The following is a 20,260-nucleotide window of genomic DNA, read 5'->3' on the forward strand; positions in this document are numbered from 1 at the left end:
TGTATCCATGTTGGTTTCCCCTGTTTTATGCATGCTTGAGTTATCAGTACTTTTCGTTACGATGACCAAAAGATTTTGCGTTCAAATAAACTTTTTTAAAAATATGGCAAGCTCGTTTCTATATAAAATATTCAGATTACACGATGTCATGATGAACATATAACTTATTGTTCCCTCGAATCAGGACAAAGGGTCTTTAGAGAAAGAAACATAATTGTACGTAAACTACGGCAAGTTAAATATGTAACGACTTATTACACACACACACACACACACACACACACACAGATTTATATATATTTAATGATTAATTTCATTTAGAATAGAACATCTCAGAGTTTCACAAAGATTTAAAAGTTTCTTATAGGTTTTCTTACAAAAATCGAAATTCAATATTGTACCAGACATACAAAGCCTATTTTCCTAACGAAAAAGGGAAACTGTATTTTGCAGATGATTTTAACAGAGTGGCATTAAAAAGAGATTTAACGCAGATAACAGAGAATCTGAACCAATCCGACTATATTAACGCTAGTCACATAAAGGTAATTTATGATAATAATAATAATAATAATAATAATAATAAAAATAATAATAATGATAATAATAATAATAATATTATTATTAATATTACAACCTTTATTAATATGAACTTAATTATTATTCTCAAGATTGTTAAATAAATAATAACAAACCTATAACTAAGCCTTACGGCCGTTGACGACGTTCATATTTAAAGGGTATGTTATGATTTGGTGAAAAACTATAATACCTTACTATTGATAATTTCGTGTAGTATTTCGCAAGTAAAGACATTAAGGTGTCTGCGCTCTAAGCAAATATTAAGTTTATTTCAATTTGAAGATAAACAAGCAGGTAGAAGATATTAAATTTATGCAACTGAAGCGTAAGTTAAAATTTAAATAAGACTTACTATTTTATTATATATATGCAAACATAAATATACGGTTAGATAGTAAGATAGAAACATAAATAGATCGATAAATGCAAAGATAGAAAGAGCGAGTAGGTGAAGTGTGTGTTTGTGTGTGTGAGAGAGAGAGAGAGAGAGAGAGAGAGAGAGAGAGAGAGAGAAAGAGAACCGAATATCGGAAATCACGAATCACTTCACCTCTTCATGTATTAGATATATTTTGCTGGTTTATAAAAATGATCAGATACAACGTTATGATTTATGCATGTTTAGGTTTACCTGTATGCCGTAAGACAAACGTAACAATGTTTTTTTTCTAGGGCTTTGAAGGTCGGAAAAACTACATTGCTTGTCAGGGTAAGTATAAAGAATATATGGGGCTTATGATAGTCATTTGCCAGTGGTGTGATTAAAAAAAACACACATACACATACACACACACACACACACACACACACACACACACACACGTACATACATACATACATACATACATACATACATACATACATACATACACCATTACATACCTACCTACCTACCTACATGGATACACACATTTATTTCACTAGTAAGTATTATGAAAGTTTGTTTCTTTCACAGGTCCGACAGACAAAACAATATGTGACTTTTGGTGGATGATTTGGCAGGAAAAAACAGAATGTATTGTCATGCTTACCAATCTTGTTGAAATGGGAAAGGTTTGTCCAACATAAATTTCTTGATGTTCATTATACTGGAATATCTCCATATGGTGTGAATTATATTGCAATCAAATGGTTCTTTAATAGAGCTAATATACTGTCGGAAATTGTATTTAGTTAGGTTCTTAATTTTTATGATAAACAGATATACAGCTGTACAGAAGAGAACTGATGCAACGTTTACCACAGAAATGAAGATGACTGCCATTGATGGCCGATTTTGATATTGAACAGACCATCTTTACTCATGCAAACTGTGGCATTCTACATATTAAAAAATACTCTTTCTTAAATTTAGCAATCTGTAGGCGAGATGGGTACAAAGGTGTAAGCATGATTGTACTATATGACAGTACTAGTTTAATAAAGTGGGTCTTTGAGCCCAACGTTTTAACCCAATGTGCGGTCAACCATGCGCTTCGATTTACATCTACAACACATGCGTTCTGACAACTATCAGCCGATTAAGAAATATTTATCAGCCGATCAAGAGAGGTGAAACATGGTCGTTGGCATGTACTGGGTCTTCACATTTGCGATATTCGCTAAACGAAGAATTCGTTTTCTCTCCCATTGTTTAGAAACTTACCAAATGTTCCAACTAAACTATGCTGAGATATCTATATATCAGATTACATAAAAGATTGTCTCCTATCGACAGCCAGTTTCACGTCTCTATTTGTAAGAATACGTAATGATGCTGCAAGGTTTCTCTGTCTAGATACATGTTTACATAACGAATTCTAACCATTTGTATCCAGTTAGAGCGATGATTATATTTAATAATGTCTTGGAGATTACAACCTATCTACATGCTATTGCACATAATTATGACTTGGCAAACACACACAATCTACAATATTTATGAGGCAAGTGAATATAGAGGACATCCTTTGAGACGAAATACTCTTGCCCTGAGACCTTATAATAATTACTACTCCTTAGTGAATATGTCAGGCACAGATGCTGCATGAAAGACAGTGAGTGCTTTTTGCTTTTTTCCGAGTACTTTATTGGATGAAACCCAGATAATCTTTTACGGGATCAGTTAAGTAGCTAAAGAATCGATACTAGAATCATCAACCTGGAGATGGTTCCCTGAAAAGAAAAATATTAAGAGATTAAATGCTGAAGATATGCATAAGACTGAATCATCCCTTCGCATATCCCACAGTGGTATTTTTATATTTTGTACTGGAATAATAAAATCATCATATTCTCTTGTAGGTTTTCAGTATCGTTTTAACTCTTGGTTATATTCACCTCATCAAAAAGTTCTGAGCTGTTATATTTGTTTTTGCTTCTGAAATGATTATACGTCAAGGTGTTGACACCATCATCCACAGCATATATTTTACCATCTTACGTATAAAGACTTATCTTGTTCAATGTCACCGTAAGCAAAAACGTGGTTGTTCTATCTAATGATATTCATTGCTGCTTGGTGTTTTCCACCAGCGAACGCTTTCAGATAATCATCATGTGTGATGCTGCTTCTGAATGACATTCTCTTTTATGCATGTTACATGATCTTTATCACCCTCATTGGCAAACCTAATCCTATATCTATCTATCTATCTATCTATCTATCTATCTATCTATATATATATATATATATATATATATATATATATATATATATATATATATATATATATATATATATATATATATATATATATATTTGCTCCGAGGCCAGCACATTCTTGCTCCGGAATAGAGTGGGTTTCGTCTTTGAACTTGCCTATCTGCATTCAGTTTATTTCGTCACAAACTTGCTGCTTTCACAAGATTCAGAAAAGTCAAATGGCAATTGTGAAGCAAAAATATTCTGTAGACATCATCTGCTGTGATCATCACTGACTTAACTAAACTTCATGATGGTTCCGGCAAGCGGGAATATACTTACTAATGTCTTCCACTGTTAGGATATTAGGTTTATATTACTCCCTCTAAATTAGACTCCAACCATAGTTTGTCAAAGCCACATCTACTTGATCGAGATAATAGGTATGTGGAGCAGCATTCGCTTGCAGAAAACCTCTGACGTCAAGAAAAGCTTTGTGTGGCAGCGATTACATATCTCCAGGATGCGTATTAATAATTACTGCGCTAGGCTTGTTCGTTGGATGTGGGTCATTATCCGAGTACTCAGTGTGCTCTTTATTCTGTAGTTGAATCATCACAGGATCCCTTTGCAAAAGAACTTAAAGTATTCAGGTGTAATCAATTTTATAATATGTTTATACATTCTTGTTACGCAAATATTCTTTCCAAAACTGATCCTACCATAATATTTGACATTTCCCTTCTCGTACTGGCTTTTGATGTGCAACGTCAAGACTACTAATAATTTTGACACTGCGTTTGGATCAATTTTTTATGGCTCAAGTTATCTTAAGTTCAACCTCTTTTTTTGGCGCAATTTCCTTTTATAACATTTGTTTCTGGCGGGTTTCAATAGTTAAGGCCATTTACAAGTTACCATTTCATGTGACTCACCAAAAGATTCGTCAGAGAAAGTATAAATTACGATAACATTGGTCAACTAGAAATTATGTTATAGATTTAAGACTAATTCAGATAGTGGTAGCTCAGACGAGATGATGCAAAGCTATTTTAAGTGTTCGGCATCTCCGCACGCCAATTTAAGTTAGAACTCTAAAAGTATGAAGTCGTCTAAAAGTCCCGCAATAACAAGGGGTCAGATGTGCTTGTGAACAAATATAGAGGCGCTGGTACAAAAAAAATCAAGAGCGTAGTCTTCAATTGGTCGAAGAGCTAAAGAACACAAAGCTGACTACAAATACAAGAACCGTCATGTCAAAAATAAAATTTGAAAAATAACGGATTACTTCAAAATAAAATCATAACTCTTAAATGTTATGACGCGTCTAGTTTGTTTGCATATGTACCATTTTATAGGGGTTGTGGCGCTATCTGCAAAAATGGTTGCTGGCGTTGGTGACCAGTCAGAACAGCCAGAGAGATAATCCAGCTGTTGAAAAACAGCAAGAATGGCTGCAACACGACGAAATTCCAGAAGCAGTTTAAAAAACAGGAAAAGCTATGCCCACTTCCTGATCTGCTTTGTTATGTTGAGTATATAGCCAACAGTCTTGGAGCAATCCTTGAACATGTTTGAGAACTGATGCAATAAGACAGGCTATCCCTAACTGCCTTTGATTGAAAGATCAGGAAAATATTTGATGAATATTGTAAAGAAGCCCATCCCCTAAAAGCTCTTGAAATTGATGCATATTTTCATGAGTGATTTTATGGCATAGCAACACACAAGAAAAAACGAGAAAGAGATACACAAAGTCTGTTTATGCTGATGAGAGACAAGTCATTTGGCGATTATTGAGCACATTTTGCAAAGACAATTGTCATATACCGCTAATGTATACGTTAATGAACTAGCGGCGGCTATCACTAATCTTGAATGAAGATCTGACGGTAGAAATAACACTTCCTAGTAGCAACGCTTGGCACTCCAGGAGCAGAAACACACTTTGTGGAAAGATTCGAAAAGGATGACATATTTTCATACAAAATATGACATGATGTAACATACGTACGAGTACTTAATCAAAAACAGAGTCTTCTAAGCAACCACGGTCAGGTGACGTAGAAATTATAAAAATAGCAGAATCACACTACTACATTTTTAAGTAGGCAGAAGGGTCTGAAAAATCTCTTCCTCTGACGGAACTTTACTATCGTAACAAAAACGTATTCGGACGGGTTCAAGGTTACATTTGTTGTGGCATCAGAAATATTTACTGGATACTTCAACAAGCCAGAGATTTACAAAAGAGCAAGTTAATGAGCTTGCAATTGGTCTAAGTTCATTCATAGCATTTCACAACAGAACTACTAAAGGGACCGATCTAAACTTTTATGAGCCGATGATGAGCATGCTTGCTTCAAAACAGCTGCAAGAATAGCCTTCCATTCTTGAAAAAGAATTGCACCGACAGGATGATGAAATAATTAACTAGCCTTATCGTATACGATGTGCGATATCATCTACTGCAATCACATTCGTGAAGACATGACGCTAAAGGACAGTGAAATGGCTTATTGATTCAAATGTCTTGCAAGCATTGTGATCAATTTCGTATTTCTTCTGTCCGCAGTTTAATTTGTGCTAACTATTGTTGAACAAATAAAACAAGAACAAACAATTCACAATTAACAAAAAAACCAAGTGTTAGTACATGTATACCATGTACATAAAAATCTTTAATCAGATCAAAACTTGTTAACCGGGACTATTTGCTGCATCGTAGACCTCGTTTAAGAACCTCTTGTCTTAGATAATATCATTCATATTAGGTTAATGCTGGTTTCACGATACGAGGAGCAAGGCGATTACTGTGTCGTGTTGTCATGTTCCTTATACTGAAGTCTGATTTGGGGTAAAATACAAAGAGGTCGTTCTAAGTCTTATTGAACCAAACAACGCCTCATCACCAATTTTTAGTATTTTTCGTTGAGGAATATCAGTGGTCGCTTTAACTGGTTTACTATCTTGGCGTAACTGTTGAATTGCTCTTTATTATGTTCTGTTAGTCTCCATATGATGTCAAGGACATCTATCACGAGTCCGTATGGAATGTCACTGTCATCTCGCGCTTAAGAACATATATAATGAGCTCAGGAGGGAAGTAGGCTCAAAGAACTTCTTTGTATGCTGATATCATTGCTTCTGCATACCTGCAGGCATATTTATCTTTCTGCTCAAAATCGCTAACAATAAGACCAACATATCTGTGTTGTAGAAATCGGTTACTCCAGATCTAAGTCGCCAATATTGTTTTGACAAAATCATAAATAACTTTTTGTGGCCAAGTTTGATGTATTCTTCTTGAAACAGCCTGATATATCTTCCTAGTTCCTTAGTAATATCTGCATCAAAATCAAAATGCTCTGAATTTTTTTCTGGCTGCTAGATAAATCATTGTAAGAGCTCTCTAGGCAGCATTGAGAAGTGTAATGTCTGTCTTCTTTTCCATGACGTCTGCTTAACCACTCCGATGGAAACGTGAGAAAAGGGTTCTCTGCATTCTTGTATGCAACCAGTATTCTTCCCGAGTCAAAATCTTACAGTATTGTTTTATAAATGCTGATAAAAGCTGCCTTACTATACCGACAACGCTTTTGATTGTCTTGCTGTAGCTTGGTTATAGAGCATTATGTTTATGAGTGACCAAAATATTTAGGGTAAGATGGCCACTCTTTTTTACCCAGGAGCTTGCTGGCAATAGAGTCAGAAATATATTGTGGCTCACTCAAGGCATCAATACTAATATAGTTGTATCCTCATTGCAGATATTTTCATCAAAAAGACACTTCAGTAGTCATGGCAAAGACAGATAAGTCATCATAGTCTGCAAAACATCCTGCGATACCAAACGTTTCATGCTTTATTTTACATGTCTCTAGAATATTTGTTCTGAATGTTTCTGTAGTTGCAATCTAAGTTGTTCTAGTGAGTACTTGCTAAATCAAGTGCCTACAAACATGCAATAAGAATGTATCACTAAGACCTTCAAGCCAGATAATATTTGACGAATATAACATTCAGGTAGTCTGACATATAAACGCCAGAATAATTTTGTTGTTGTCAACTGTGTAGCCGTCAGGGCTGTATCCAAACCCGTTACTATCCTGGATATAAATATCGTTGCCAATATTTTTTTCACATGTAGTGACTTCTGCATATCTTTTGATCATTGGATCAAATAACGTTCCCCTAAAACACGGTAACGTTATATTTTTGTCAGATGTCTCCAGCTATGGCAAATGGACACATTCGTGAAACCCTAATCAACGCTGAGTCACCAAACGTTGTCGACATTATTAGATACCACTTCTATGACTTCTGTTTTGTGTGCCTCTCAAACCTCTCCAAAACCTCTTTCATATCCATTATACAAAGAGGCTACATTCAATGACACATTCTTATGTAATCTGATATAGAGAAACAAAATATGGCTAGCATGTTTGTATAATATGATAGACAAAACATTTTGTTTTGTAAATGGACGTAATTAGGAAAGATATGTGGCATCTTCGCAACTTTCACATGCAATCTCATATCGACCAAGCACTTCGTTTAGCATTGCTCGAAGACCCATCCCGCGACATCAACACGCCTCACAAGTCATGGTCGGTTGATGAAATCTTCAGAATGTATTGTTATATATATTTAATTTATTTTGTGTGCTTGACTTTCATCAGTGATTTAGGCTAGATTAGGTATAGTCTACCTGATATTTATTGTTATTTTAAAAAGAAATTGTTTACTGATATCTAAGTTCGAGGTACAGCCGTGTTTACAAACTTAGAATGTTCTAGACATTTATTGGATCTTAGGTTTTGATATAAAACAGTGGTGAACAAAAGTGTTTATTCCTCTTTTATGCTCAGTCTGTGGAAGTATTTAGTGTTGTGATCAGATATAACTTGAGAGTAATAATTTATTTATATTATTCACTGGAGCGCTCATTGACATTTTGGACAAACGAACTACCTTGTGAGAAATGGGCATTCATTCAAAGTCATTACGGATTATATATTTGTAATACATAAAAGAAACTTGGTAGCTCAGCTCATTCAATACGATTGGTACGTCAACACATTAAAGATTATTGCAATTTATTTGAAATACTTGATATTTAATTGGCAATACTATACGTTCTTCTTAAATATTTATTTTTTAACTAAGATTTTAATAAATTTGTTGGTTTCGCTTCTTATTCTTACTTAGTTAAAGACGTCACAGTCGTATCAGTATCTGTTGTGGAGCTAAACAGAAAAACGGTTATAAAATGTTTCTCAAACATAACCGTTTTTCTTTTTTATTTGTTTGTCTTGTCTATGTTTTGTATTTGTCTTTGAAAAAGACTCATTAAAGAGTCGAGAGCGCTCAGGCTAGCTAGATACCAATTTCGCACTGTTCGTTGTCAGTTTATTGCATTTATCTTAATTAATCCCTGTCACACGTGATCCCTTGTTAGTCGTGTGTGTATGCGTGTGTGCGCACGCAAGAAACAAGATATTGTCAAAAGGCTGATATGGTGTAGCTATGATCGCACAGCGGGTATGAATCACTAGAAAAGCATAACAAAGAATACCCCGTGCTGGCAACTTCAAATCCGTGTTGACCGCTACTGAAACTAAAAGCCTAACCTGTACCTTTCACTAGTACGATTCATCGATACTTCTCTTTGACACATCGCATTGATCAAAGGCAGTTGTCTGTTATTGAGTCATCTGCAACTCTCAATTGATCTTCCCTCATAACACAGTATTAGTCTACATTCTTGTCTATATTCTTGTCATATCAGTGTAGAGTCACCCATAAATCAAACATCTGGTGGAGCTTCCAAGCAATGTGGGAGCAAACAACGCAAAACATACGACGAAATGATAGAAATAAATATATTTTCTAGTATGGCAACATACAAACTTTTCTCTGTTGTATCAGAACGAGCAAATCTTTAAAGGTTATACCATTCAAATTCTGGATCAGACATATATAACTACATTTATATAATGAATACAAATATTATATAAGTCATATAATTTATAGGGTTCCTTTGAAAACAAAACAAAAAAAGTCATTGATGTCACTGATGAATATCTTCCTTTAATTACTCCTCATAGATCAAGTGTAAGCAATACTGGCCTGACGAGGGTGAGGAGGTCTACGGCAACGTCAAGGTGAAACTAGTACGAATCGAAACAGGACCTGACTATGTCAAGAGAAACCTAGACATAACAGTGGTAACTATCATGCTTAGTTATAGCACATTTAATATATATATATATATATATATATATATATATATATATATATATATATATATATATATATATATATATATATATATATATATATATATATATATATATATATTGTTACAAGCCAGGGGTATTTATTTCTCCGAGCGGTGTAAAACCCTGGCAGGATTCCCACTAGAAGTCATAAGTGTACCCCAGATTTCCAAGGACTTGCATACAACTTAGTTGTAAATTCGAAAGCCCGACATGTCCATTCTATACATAAATTTTACTCTAATCAATGCAAGACCAAAGAACTTATAACCTGCTAAATATCTATCAACCGCACATCTGCATGGTTTCTCTTTAATAGGGTTCAGTACCGCCAGAAGATCACGCCGTATAAACTATACAACTACCCCTTAACACAAGGAACTGTTTTAAGTCCGCCAAAAAAGGCCAGTCAAACTATGGTTCTGAGCACTTTTTGCCAGTACAATTGCATCACCTTTGCCACCATGGCGACATAAACGGTATCTGCCGAGTCCATTCGTATTGATTCCATAGTGTAATTTACCGGTTTCCTACCGTAAGTACTGCTACTGAAGTCACACTACCGATTTACACCACTAGATTTTAGATGGAACTTTATTATTCATGGACATTCATTTGGTTTGGACCTGAATCCACTACTAGTGAACCATGGCATCATGGAAACTCACTAACACTTTACTCCGTGACGTTTGATCCTAGTAATTGGCTAATTATTTCGGTCAAATTAATATGTATATTTGCACCGAATTCCAATAATCAGAAAATAATAACAAAAATCAAAGAATTCCTTAAAACGGGGCGCTATAACCAAATGCGCATACTCCAAATTTATTACAATATATACATATATACACTTTAGGATCTGTCTCTGATATGACAAAACTGATCGTGGTGTTCACTTTTTACACATTACTCGGTTACATTTCAAGTATAGTTTGTCTATACAGAACGACATGTGCCTTATTTTACGTGCTTAGGCTCGGACTAAAAGCAACACAAGAAAGAGTGAAAACAGCAAGCTTTAACAAATAATTTATTTCCCTGGAAAAATAATGTTAAAATGAAGACGATTTTTTAAAATAGGGATTTAAGAATCAATTCCAAAAATAATCCAAGAATAATCCACGAATCAAATTAAGAAGTCCTAATACTGAAATTTTCTAATGAATTCAAGTTCGAGTCCCGAAGAAGAATTCAAGGCGATTACGTATGCTGTATCTGTACTGTGTTTTAGTCTACAGTCCTTGTAGAAACACGAAATATCACTTCCCGTTTGGAAAATCCGAATAAAAATTTTAAGAAATGTCTTTATTCATGAATTCTGTATGAGCACTCAATATATTTCCAGAGAAACGAATTAATCCTTTTGAATCCAAATAATTTGAATATACATTAACATGTAATTCCAAAATTGACACAACACAAAAAAACACCTTTATATCTCAGTGTTTAGAAGCCCAACTTAGATTATTTCTCTAATGCGATGGTTTAAAACTTAAATTTTACGGATAAGGATCACGTGATCATGTTTACATATAAAAAATCACGTATGTCCTTGATACGATCCAATCATTTTACTTCGAAAATAAAAGCTGTTTTCTTCATTAAAAACTATTTACAAGCCAAGGGTTATGTATCCAGCACAGCCTCGATCTCAATCTTATTATTCCCACAATAAAAAAATATAAATTACTTGCTAACGTGACTATTACTAAATTTGAATTAAGGTCGGGAAGCAGGCCAGCCTTATGTGTTTACAGAAATGAACAGTCAAATTCAAACTATTTTCTGGAAACAGTTCCAGTTGCTAGTAAACAGAACGACATTATTTTGGCATATAATGTAATTAAAAAATAGAAAGATTATAAAACTTACAAACAATTAAATTAGATATATATTAAATGAAATATACATAACACTTAAACAATTCTTCTTCGCTTACACTGGTTGAATCTATTTACCAATTTGCCGGCAGTACAGTCAACGATTCAGCTAGATTCTGACACTGAGTAAACATAAAAAATGTTTTAAAAGTAGATCGGCTACTTTTTTTATCACACGAATGCCAAATGTACACCGAATGTAAATGCTTGCCGTATCCTATCCACATAATACTAGTCTTCTCAATCCTTCCTAACTATAATAGTTTCAATCCCGAAGAGATGCAATATTTATTGTTGATAGTAGAAAACGTACAAATAAGATTATACATGAAAACTATAGTCGACGAGTTCAGAGCATTATCTGATGCTGACAGTCTTCTCATCCTTTGCTTATTTTGTAGGGTGACACGTCAAGGAGGGTGGCACAGTTCCATTTCAAAGCTTGGCCTGACAAGGATGTACCTGACACAGCCTGGTCGCTTGTTGGATTCTGGAAAGATGTCCGTAAACGCAAGATCTATGGCGAGGGTCCATTGGTTGTACACTGCAGGTAAACTTTCCAGATGCCGTGCTTGAAATTGTAAAACTGAGATTATTCAACAATAAAATGTAAAGATCTTAAATGGGAAAAATGTGTGACGTATTATAAGAATGATACACTGGTTGTTAAGTTCAATGGGTACGAGGTTAACGTTTAAGTGTGAGGGCGAAGCCGAGGACAGTCGCCTTTCCTGGGTGCACAGGTATGCGTTTGAAATGAAGTGTGTTTGATCTTCTTTCTTACATAATAAATTCCAGATAAATGAATTATTTACGTCTTATGTTTATGAAACAGTATTAAGAAATTAAAAACAAAACCATCATGTGCGTTTCCGAGATTTAAAAACAGTTTTTGCGTCATAATATCGCACGCACTAGATCAGCTGATGTTCCAATGACTCAAACATTGCCAGCTCTATTAACTATTATCAGGAAATAGGAACATTTGCATATATTTCACTTGATCTTTAAATTTCTTGAATTTACTTTTGCAAGTAATATATCATCAGTTAAGTAAAATATTCGATAATCAGCTGTATGCATTGTACTAATATACCTGTATTTGAGGGTCTCACGAATAAACTGAGGGATTATGGTCTTACAGTATTGTTATGGTGGCATGGCCATTTAAAAGGCTGTGCGTATAGATGATTTCAAGGTGGACAGTTATCAGTATGATATGATTAGATGAGATAAGATTAAATAGATTGAAAGAGATATGTTTTATATTTACACCTTTTATCAATCGACATTCTGGTAAGATTAGTCGTAAATGACAGACAGTGTGTTTTCGTTAAACAAATATTTGCAGTAACACAGAGATCCATTACGGATACCTAAGTACTTGCAATAACATAGAGACCCATTACGGCTGCTAAATTATTTGCAATTACATAGAAATGCATTACGGCTACTATATTATTTGCAATTAGATAGAAATCCACTACGGCTGCTAAATTATTTGCAATTACATATAAATCCATTAGGGCTACCAAATTACTTGCAATAACATGGAGATCCATTACGGCTACTAAATTACTTGCAGTAACATATAAATCCATTACGGCTACTAAATTATTTGCAATAACATAGAGATCCATTACGGCTACTAAATTATTTGCAGTAACATAGAGATCTATTAGGGCTACCAAATTATTTGCAGTAACATATAAATCCATTACGGCAACGAAATTATGTGCATTAACATAGAGATCCATTACGGGTGCTAAATTATTTGTAATAACATAATAACATACAGATCCAATACGGCTAGTAAATTATTTGCAGTAACATAGAGATCTATTAGGGCTACCAAAATGTTTGCAGTGACATAGAGATCCATTACGGCTTCTAAATTGTTTGCAATAACATAGAGATCCATTACGGATATTAAATTACTTGCAGTGACATATAAATCCATTAGGGCTACTAAATTATTTGCAGTACCATATAGAGCCATTACGCGTAACAAATTATTTGCAGTAACATAGAGTTCCATTACGGCAAACAAATTATCTCTCATAATCCATCTTCAGTGCTGGAGTTGGAAGAACAGGAACATTCATCGCCTTAGACATCATTTACGATGAGGTGTGTGAAACAGGTCACGTGGCCGTCATGAGATGTGTAGATAATTTGCGAGAACAGAGAGTCAACATGGTCCAGACTGAAGTAAGACCATTCATTTATGTTATTTGCACATGACAGTTAAGTACTTCCAACTATCTTCGAGACAACCCTAGTGCTATATATAGTTTCCTCAATTCTACTAAAAGATTCGTGTTCATACAATAGCATTTCTCTTTTCAAAGATAAACAAGTGCTTACATTACATGGTAGCATAACTGAAAATGTGGTATTAAAACATTTTTAAGGCGTTTGTAGCAATAATTTAGCAATAATAGACAGGTTGTGGCAGATTAAGCGAAATAAACAATAACAACACAACTGCCGCTAAAAAAAGACGTAACTGCTTAAAAGAAAATGATAAAATACAATTGAAATCCATGTATCTTTTATATAAAATAAAAACATATCTTTGTTCATAAGAATGTGAAGTGTGAGATTATATTTCGTCTACACTTAAACCATTCTAGCAAATAATTCGGTGAAAATAATACTGCGGTTAGGATATGAAACTAAGACAGAAAATAAACATAATCTAACCCAAAAATAGCTAAACAAAGAAACGGAACAGAATTCCAGTTATGTACATGTATATCGACATGCATGTGTTTACGCGAACCCATGTGCTGTTGAAGCTTCACTATAATTTTCTTGCCTTCAGAATCAATATATGTTCCTGCATGAAGTTGTCGCTGAGTCGCTTGGATTTGGCACCATGCCGGTATTTGAGAAGCAGTTTTCTGAGGTATTTCGACATTTAACGGAAAAAGATGGACATTCAGGAATTACATTACTTGAAAGGCAATACAAGGTAAGTATTACTGACATCTGTGTATATATATATATATATATATATATATATATATATATATATATATATATATATATATATATATATATATATGGTGTGTTCTTACACATGTAGTAGAGGCGTGGAGGCTATTGTCAGAACAAAGTGAAAGAAAAAACAGGGTTCTGGATTATTAACTTTTTTGATGAAATTGTAAAATTAAATGTGCATACACCAGCCTACTCTTTGCGACATCGATAGAGTCGAAAGAAAGATAGAGAGTGAAAAGACAGAATTCCCTCGGTCAGTCATGAAAATATCACAGTGTCAAAGCATATGGTTACATAATGAAAACAAAGACAAACACAACGTGTGATGCTGGACACCTTCGTGACTTTATATTGAACATAAATGATATTAGTGAAATAAAAATTTGCTATGTGTTTACAGCATAACAAAATTATTTGGACCAAGCCTATAGATTAAACGTGCTATGAAATTGAACAATGAGACATAGCCTATAATACAAACATTTTTTGAGGCTGCAACCGCCATAAACATAAATACAGCAAATAGAACTTACTGCATTTCTGGCAGGCACAAAAAGGTGTGAGGGACAAAGAACAAAGCATCAAAGAAAAGGAAATATCAATTTCGATCAAAATTAAACTGATAAATTATGTAATGCCGCAGCAGTAGATCACCCTCATAGGATATTTTAGCATGTATGGGGGATTGGGAAGAAACTTTAAAACGGATGCGCGTACTTCCTGAATGCGCTGTTGGTCTTCCGGAGCTGTTAGGGTACCCTCATACGCTATTGGCGGTCGAAACGACAGGTAGACACAGATTGCTTCGGTCGAGTGAATATCCAAACAAAGCAAGGTCGATGCCCAGAGGTCTAAGTTTTTGCAACCCACGAGACCTGAAAGAAAAAGTAGCACACACGGCATAATGGCGATCTTATAAAAAGTGATTCAAGTGTAAAAAAAGCTGAGACCATTTTGCCTAACCTTATGTATTTCTTAAATGCATATGATCTCCAGCGGCCTAATTCCCTTACTTGGGTGTCACTAAAACCTTGTCCGGCCGTCTCAGTGGCGGTCCCAATTTTGAAATTATGTGACTTAAATTTTTTTAGAGTCAAAGTTAAAAAGTAAAGCGCTCTTCTTTGTTCTGTACTAAATAATACTCTAGGTGCCCATTTTAGTTCATAAAAAGCGGTCCTGGATTATTGCCTCTGAGGGTTAGGTTTGCTTGCAAATGAGTTATCGGACATGTGGCACGATATTGTTGAGCAGCAACATGTAATATATATATATACATACATACATATATATATATATATATATATATATATATATATATATATATATATATATATATATATATATATATATATATATATATATATGATTGACAGACGCTTGAGGGAACTAGTGACTTGAGAACATTGTATCAAATTATCGTTTTGATGTACAGCTGTTTGCATTGTAATCTATCCTATTCTGAGAAAGTCATGCAAAGCCAATGTTAACATGGCCGAATACATGGTATACAACATAGAAACTGTAAGCTTATCCAGCGGAACTTTGTCAGTTGGCAAACTAACATTATGAGATTTACTTTTGTGAATGGTTTGAATGAGTTTTGAAAAAGGAAAGATGAAGAAGCCTTTAACTTTGTGCACATATCCAACTGCAGAAACAAAAGTGGATAACAGCGACACTGTATATTTCTGGTTGATTAAGTGCGCTATGAAAAGGGCCAAATTGGTTATTGAAACTGGGAGAGAGAACTCGGTCAAAGGTCCAATTTTACTTGAAACCACATATAAATATATGAGTTTATTACATTTTTCTTATTTGTCTGTGAGAAGGCGAACTTCCATTCTCAAGAAATCCAATTCTTATTCGAGGAACGTCATGGTCATTGACGGGGCAAGTGTTTAATCCGCAGCCATAGGAAGGCCGATGCCAGCACATATAGTCAGGAAGCTATCGGGCTTATGCTGGCATTGGGTACGAGTTGAGACTAGTATACAAATGCGTCCAAAATATGTGTCGTGTGTGTTAAAGATAACTTTGTCTTCAGCTTGCTCTCCACTGAAGAGAATTGTTAAAGATCACAAGTATCTGGAAACTAGAACTACAACCCATTGGTAAGCATTTGTCAAAATAGTACATGTTCCGCCACAACAAGCCAAAACAATGATATTGCAAGGGACAAATAAGAAGAATCCGGAAATAAGAAGCTGTTTTATACATGTGATGGCACTATCAATGCCTTCGTATTGAATTGCTGACTGTTGAGTTATAATTCCATCGTTACCCGAATCGCCCGGTGGGAAGAAAAGGAAATGAATTAGTCTGAAATACCCAGGAATTTTCTTTTCCACTAGACCTAGGGGCGAAATTTATAAATTGGGAAATGGTTTTGTATGAAACGGCCCTGCAAAGCGACCCACTGCTAATTCTTTCTGTATCTTTTCTTCAGTAAGTTGGGCATTATCTTCAGCTGATTTCATATTATTACATACGTGCATTTGCAATGTCCCTTTTAACCCCACATCGAAACCTTTTGAAATGTAAAAGCAGGTATTCCTTTGTGGCAGGATCGAAATCGTGGAGAAAATATTGCAAGTGGTCAATTCTGACCGGGATAGGCAAAGGATCAGAAGCATCTACTGACAGATTTCTTGTTGTTCGGGTTAGTTTTTCGAGGTTGTCCGGATCGTCTGGTTGCTAAGTTCGAGCGGTTGCTGGTTGTATTGCGGAAGTACATTAAAGGGCATATAAATTGGTTTGAGACAATGAATGAATGAGTGTCCCCCCTAAACAATCGAAGGACTTGTGCTGAAAATTGCATGAAAATCCAGATGTACAGCGATCGCTTTTGTGGTAACTAAAACAAACTCCTTTCGGATACTTTATGCTTGTAATTTGTGAGAAATTGTTTTGTGTGTAGTTGATATGACCTGACCCTAGCGCAGCCTTCATATATAGTTCTAGATGCGTGGTACCCCATTTAGCTTTCGACTTTGCGACCAATTGAATGAAGTTTTCATCATAGTACCGCCAATCAGCGTCTATCTCTCGAGTTTAAGGACAGTTTCCATGTGGTGAGGAAGAGAGGTACTAACCAGGGTTTATTGTTCACATAGAGCACTAGTGAACCTGCTCCAAGCGAGAATCCACTGTTCTATTGTGAGATGGACGTTCCTAATGTTTGGGACAATGCTACGTTCAGGACCAGTACTGTGCGTATCTAACTGAATAACTGAACTCTCTGTTCTCGCAAAGTCTCTGCACATCTCATGACTGCCACATGACCTGTTTCACACACCTCATTTTAAATGATTATATATATATATATATATATATATATATATATATATATATATATATATATATATATATATATATACATAGAGAGAGAGAGAGATGTGTAAACCAGTATTCAAAATGTAGTGCATCCACGAAAAGCGATGAAATTCGGATTCCATAATCTCCTATTGTTCTGCTATACGAAAGAAGATATGTAATACAACCTCAAAAAAGAAAGTGCTTTAATTTAAATGCAATTGATCAAGGGGCTTATGTTCAATATGACTGTCAATTAATGTATTTCTTACAACCACAGTCCCATGTGCTTGCATCGACTACTCGTTCGTGCTTGTAAAGATGAGCCATAAAGAGTTCTACCCATACACAGAACTAGACATGATCACGTTTGCGTACTCAAGCCCTGAAAACATAAGGAATAAAAGTGCTCTAGGATGTTATTTTATAGATTTGTAGAAATTCCCCGCAAAGTGCACATGTAGTAGACCGTCTCTTGTTTGTACATTTTATTAATACAATTGGCCATACAATCAGCTGATATGACCATTTGTACAACAAGCCTTAGATGCTCTTTTAAAATTGATATCAAAATGAAACATAATCATCTAATCAAATACATTATAAAAAAATAAAATAACAGAATTTCTGAATTTCAAAGTGCTGCGCCCACAAACAATATTTCTTCCCTGTTTAGAAGTCGTAGATAATATTTTGAGCCAGTATTCGGCAAGTAATTTAAGTCATGACGGATGTAAGAGGATTTTATGGGCAAATCAGTTAGGTTTTCAGGAAATTTCAAATTTATTGTAATGTAATTAGCTCTTGTAAGATATGTCCCTTTCTGTGTTTTAGATGATGTTGAATGCAGATCGTGGCGACAATGAAGTTGATTCACAGGTCTACGCCAACATGGCTAGTTTTGAATCTGAGAACATAAGGCTGCCGGTAATGTATATTATTCTAAGCAACGCATATATGTCATTCTAGATGTTCTACTACTACTCCGTGTTGTTTCCATTTTCCCGCATATACATACATATATATATATATATATATATATATATATATATATATATATATATATATATATATATATATATACATTCCACATGAACCGGTAAGAAACATTATATTAGTAAATACTGCTACTGGTTCATCGTGTATAAAATGGGAAATACCCTTTGATTGTTTGTTGGTTTGTTTGTTTGTTCATTTGTTTGTTTTTGCTTTGTTTTGTTCTTAGTTGTTGTACCAAACTTTCACCGTTATATCGGGGAGAGGGATAATTGCTCGACTGTTTTTAAACTATATTTTTTAGTTTTGTCCAGTTTTTCTATATCAGATGTATCCGCCTTTAATCTGGATTTTTTAAAATCTAAATATGTATACGTTATCTTGAAATTAATGTTTGACACGTTTTATCCGTGGCGATGTTTGTTTATTTTACAACATAATAACAAAGATCACGCCACATGTAAAGATAAATGTTAGTATGCGGCATTTTGCCACTGTTGGAAAGCTATTTAAGACAGGGCATGAATAATTCCTTTTTAATGAATGTATTAAAGTTTCTATATTTCAATTCTGCGTGTTTATCATTTGAAACTCGAGGAAAGCAAATTGTTTTTTTATTGCGGATACAAGAATATTTGTAAAAGATATATTTGAACCTGTTTGGCGATAGTGATAATAAGTGTGTCAGCTATCGTTAATGGTCCTGGTTTTCCAGTTATTTAGGACAAATGTTTTGTATTGATAAGGAAAACTCTTCATAGATATGTATTACATCTATCTTGCTGGTGTCTACACATGGGTGAGATCGGATAGGTATGTTGGACTAGAGTCCGACAGTGAAACGTAGCACAGAGAACAAATTTTGTGTTTGATTCTGGATGTAACTAGCACAGAGCAGCGGCGAGGTGTGCTCTGATCGTGGTAATCTAAGTATGATCCGAGCAGTCGTGTTTTGAACTTTTTGAAGTTTCTGAAGTAGATATTGAGGTGAACCAGACATAACTGAGTTACAATAGTCCAGCCTTGAAAGTACTAATGAACACATAAGTGTTTTAGTGGCATCAGCTGAAAGATATTTGCGAATTGAGCTGATGCGTCTCAGCTCAAGATATGCAGCCTTGCATATGTTCATGACATGTTGGTGCAATGTGAGAGTACTGCCCAGAGTAACACCTAGGTTTCGTACTGATTGTGTGAATTTAATGTTGGTGTTGCTGATATTTATTGTTTGAGGTAAAGGATGTGAATGAGAAAGCCTTTGTGTTGTCATCAGAATGGCCTCAGTTTTATCATCATTCATCTGAGCTTGTTCCATGTCATCCATGATTTCACATCAGAGATGCACCTCTCTACACCTTGGATTGTAGCATCAACTTCAGTTGGGTGGCTAGATTTGTATATTTGGGTGTCATCAGCGTACAATTGGTGAGACACTGGATGATGATCTATGACACTTGAGAGCGGTTTAGTGTACAGAATGAAGAGAACTGATCTTTATTGCCATAATGGACACTTTGTAAAGTATATAGATTAAAGGAAATGCCTAATGCATTATTTATTAAGGTTGAGATTGTGGC

At 34.8% G+C, this 20,260-nt stretch overlaps 1 protein-coding gene across 1 annotated transcript in view; it reads left to right on the forward strand.

Annotated features, from left to right (window-relative positions):
• The window catches only part of LOC149796845 (receptor-type tyrosine-protein phosphatase alpha-like), a 49,286-nt gene that overhangs the window by 8,237 nt on the left and 20,789 nt on the right, over positions 1 to 20,260 (forward strand). The window contains exons 7-15 of the mRNA XM_089961481.1: positions 1 to 9; positions 454 to 545; positions 1,255 to 1,291; positions 1,538 to 1,635; positions 9,316 to 9,435; positions 11,771 to 11,919; positions 13,445 to 13,580; positions 14,197 to 14,346; positions 18,522 to 18,614. The exon at positions 1 to 9 is cut by the window's left edge and continues 73 nt beyond it. Coding sequence (XP_089817607.1) covers positions 1 to 9; positions 454 to 545; positions 1,255 to 1,291; positions 1,538 to 1,635; positions 9,316 to 9,435; positions 11,771 to 11,919; positions 13,445 to 13,580; positions 14,197 to 14,346; positions 18,522 to 18,614 — 884 coding nt within the window. The remainder of the gene's footprint in view (positions 10 to 453; positions 546 to 1,254; positions 1,292 to 1,537; positions 1,636 to 9,315; positions 9,436 to 11,770; positions 11,920 to 13,444; positions 13,581 to 14,196; positions 14,347 to 18,521; positions 18,615 to 20,260) is intronic.

The sequence above is a fragment of the Sinohyriopsis cumingii genome, chromosome 6 (genome assembly GCF_028554795.1).
Source record: "Sinohyriopsis cumingii isolate HCF-2022 chromosome 6, ASM2855479v2, whole genome shotgun sequence".
Taxonomy (NCBI): domain Eukaryota; kingdom Metazoa; phylum Mollusca; class Bivalvia; order Unionida; family Unionidae; genus Sinohyriopsis; species Sinohyriopsis cumingii.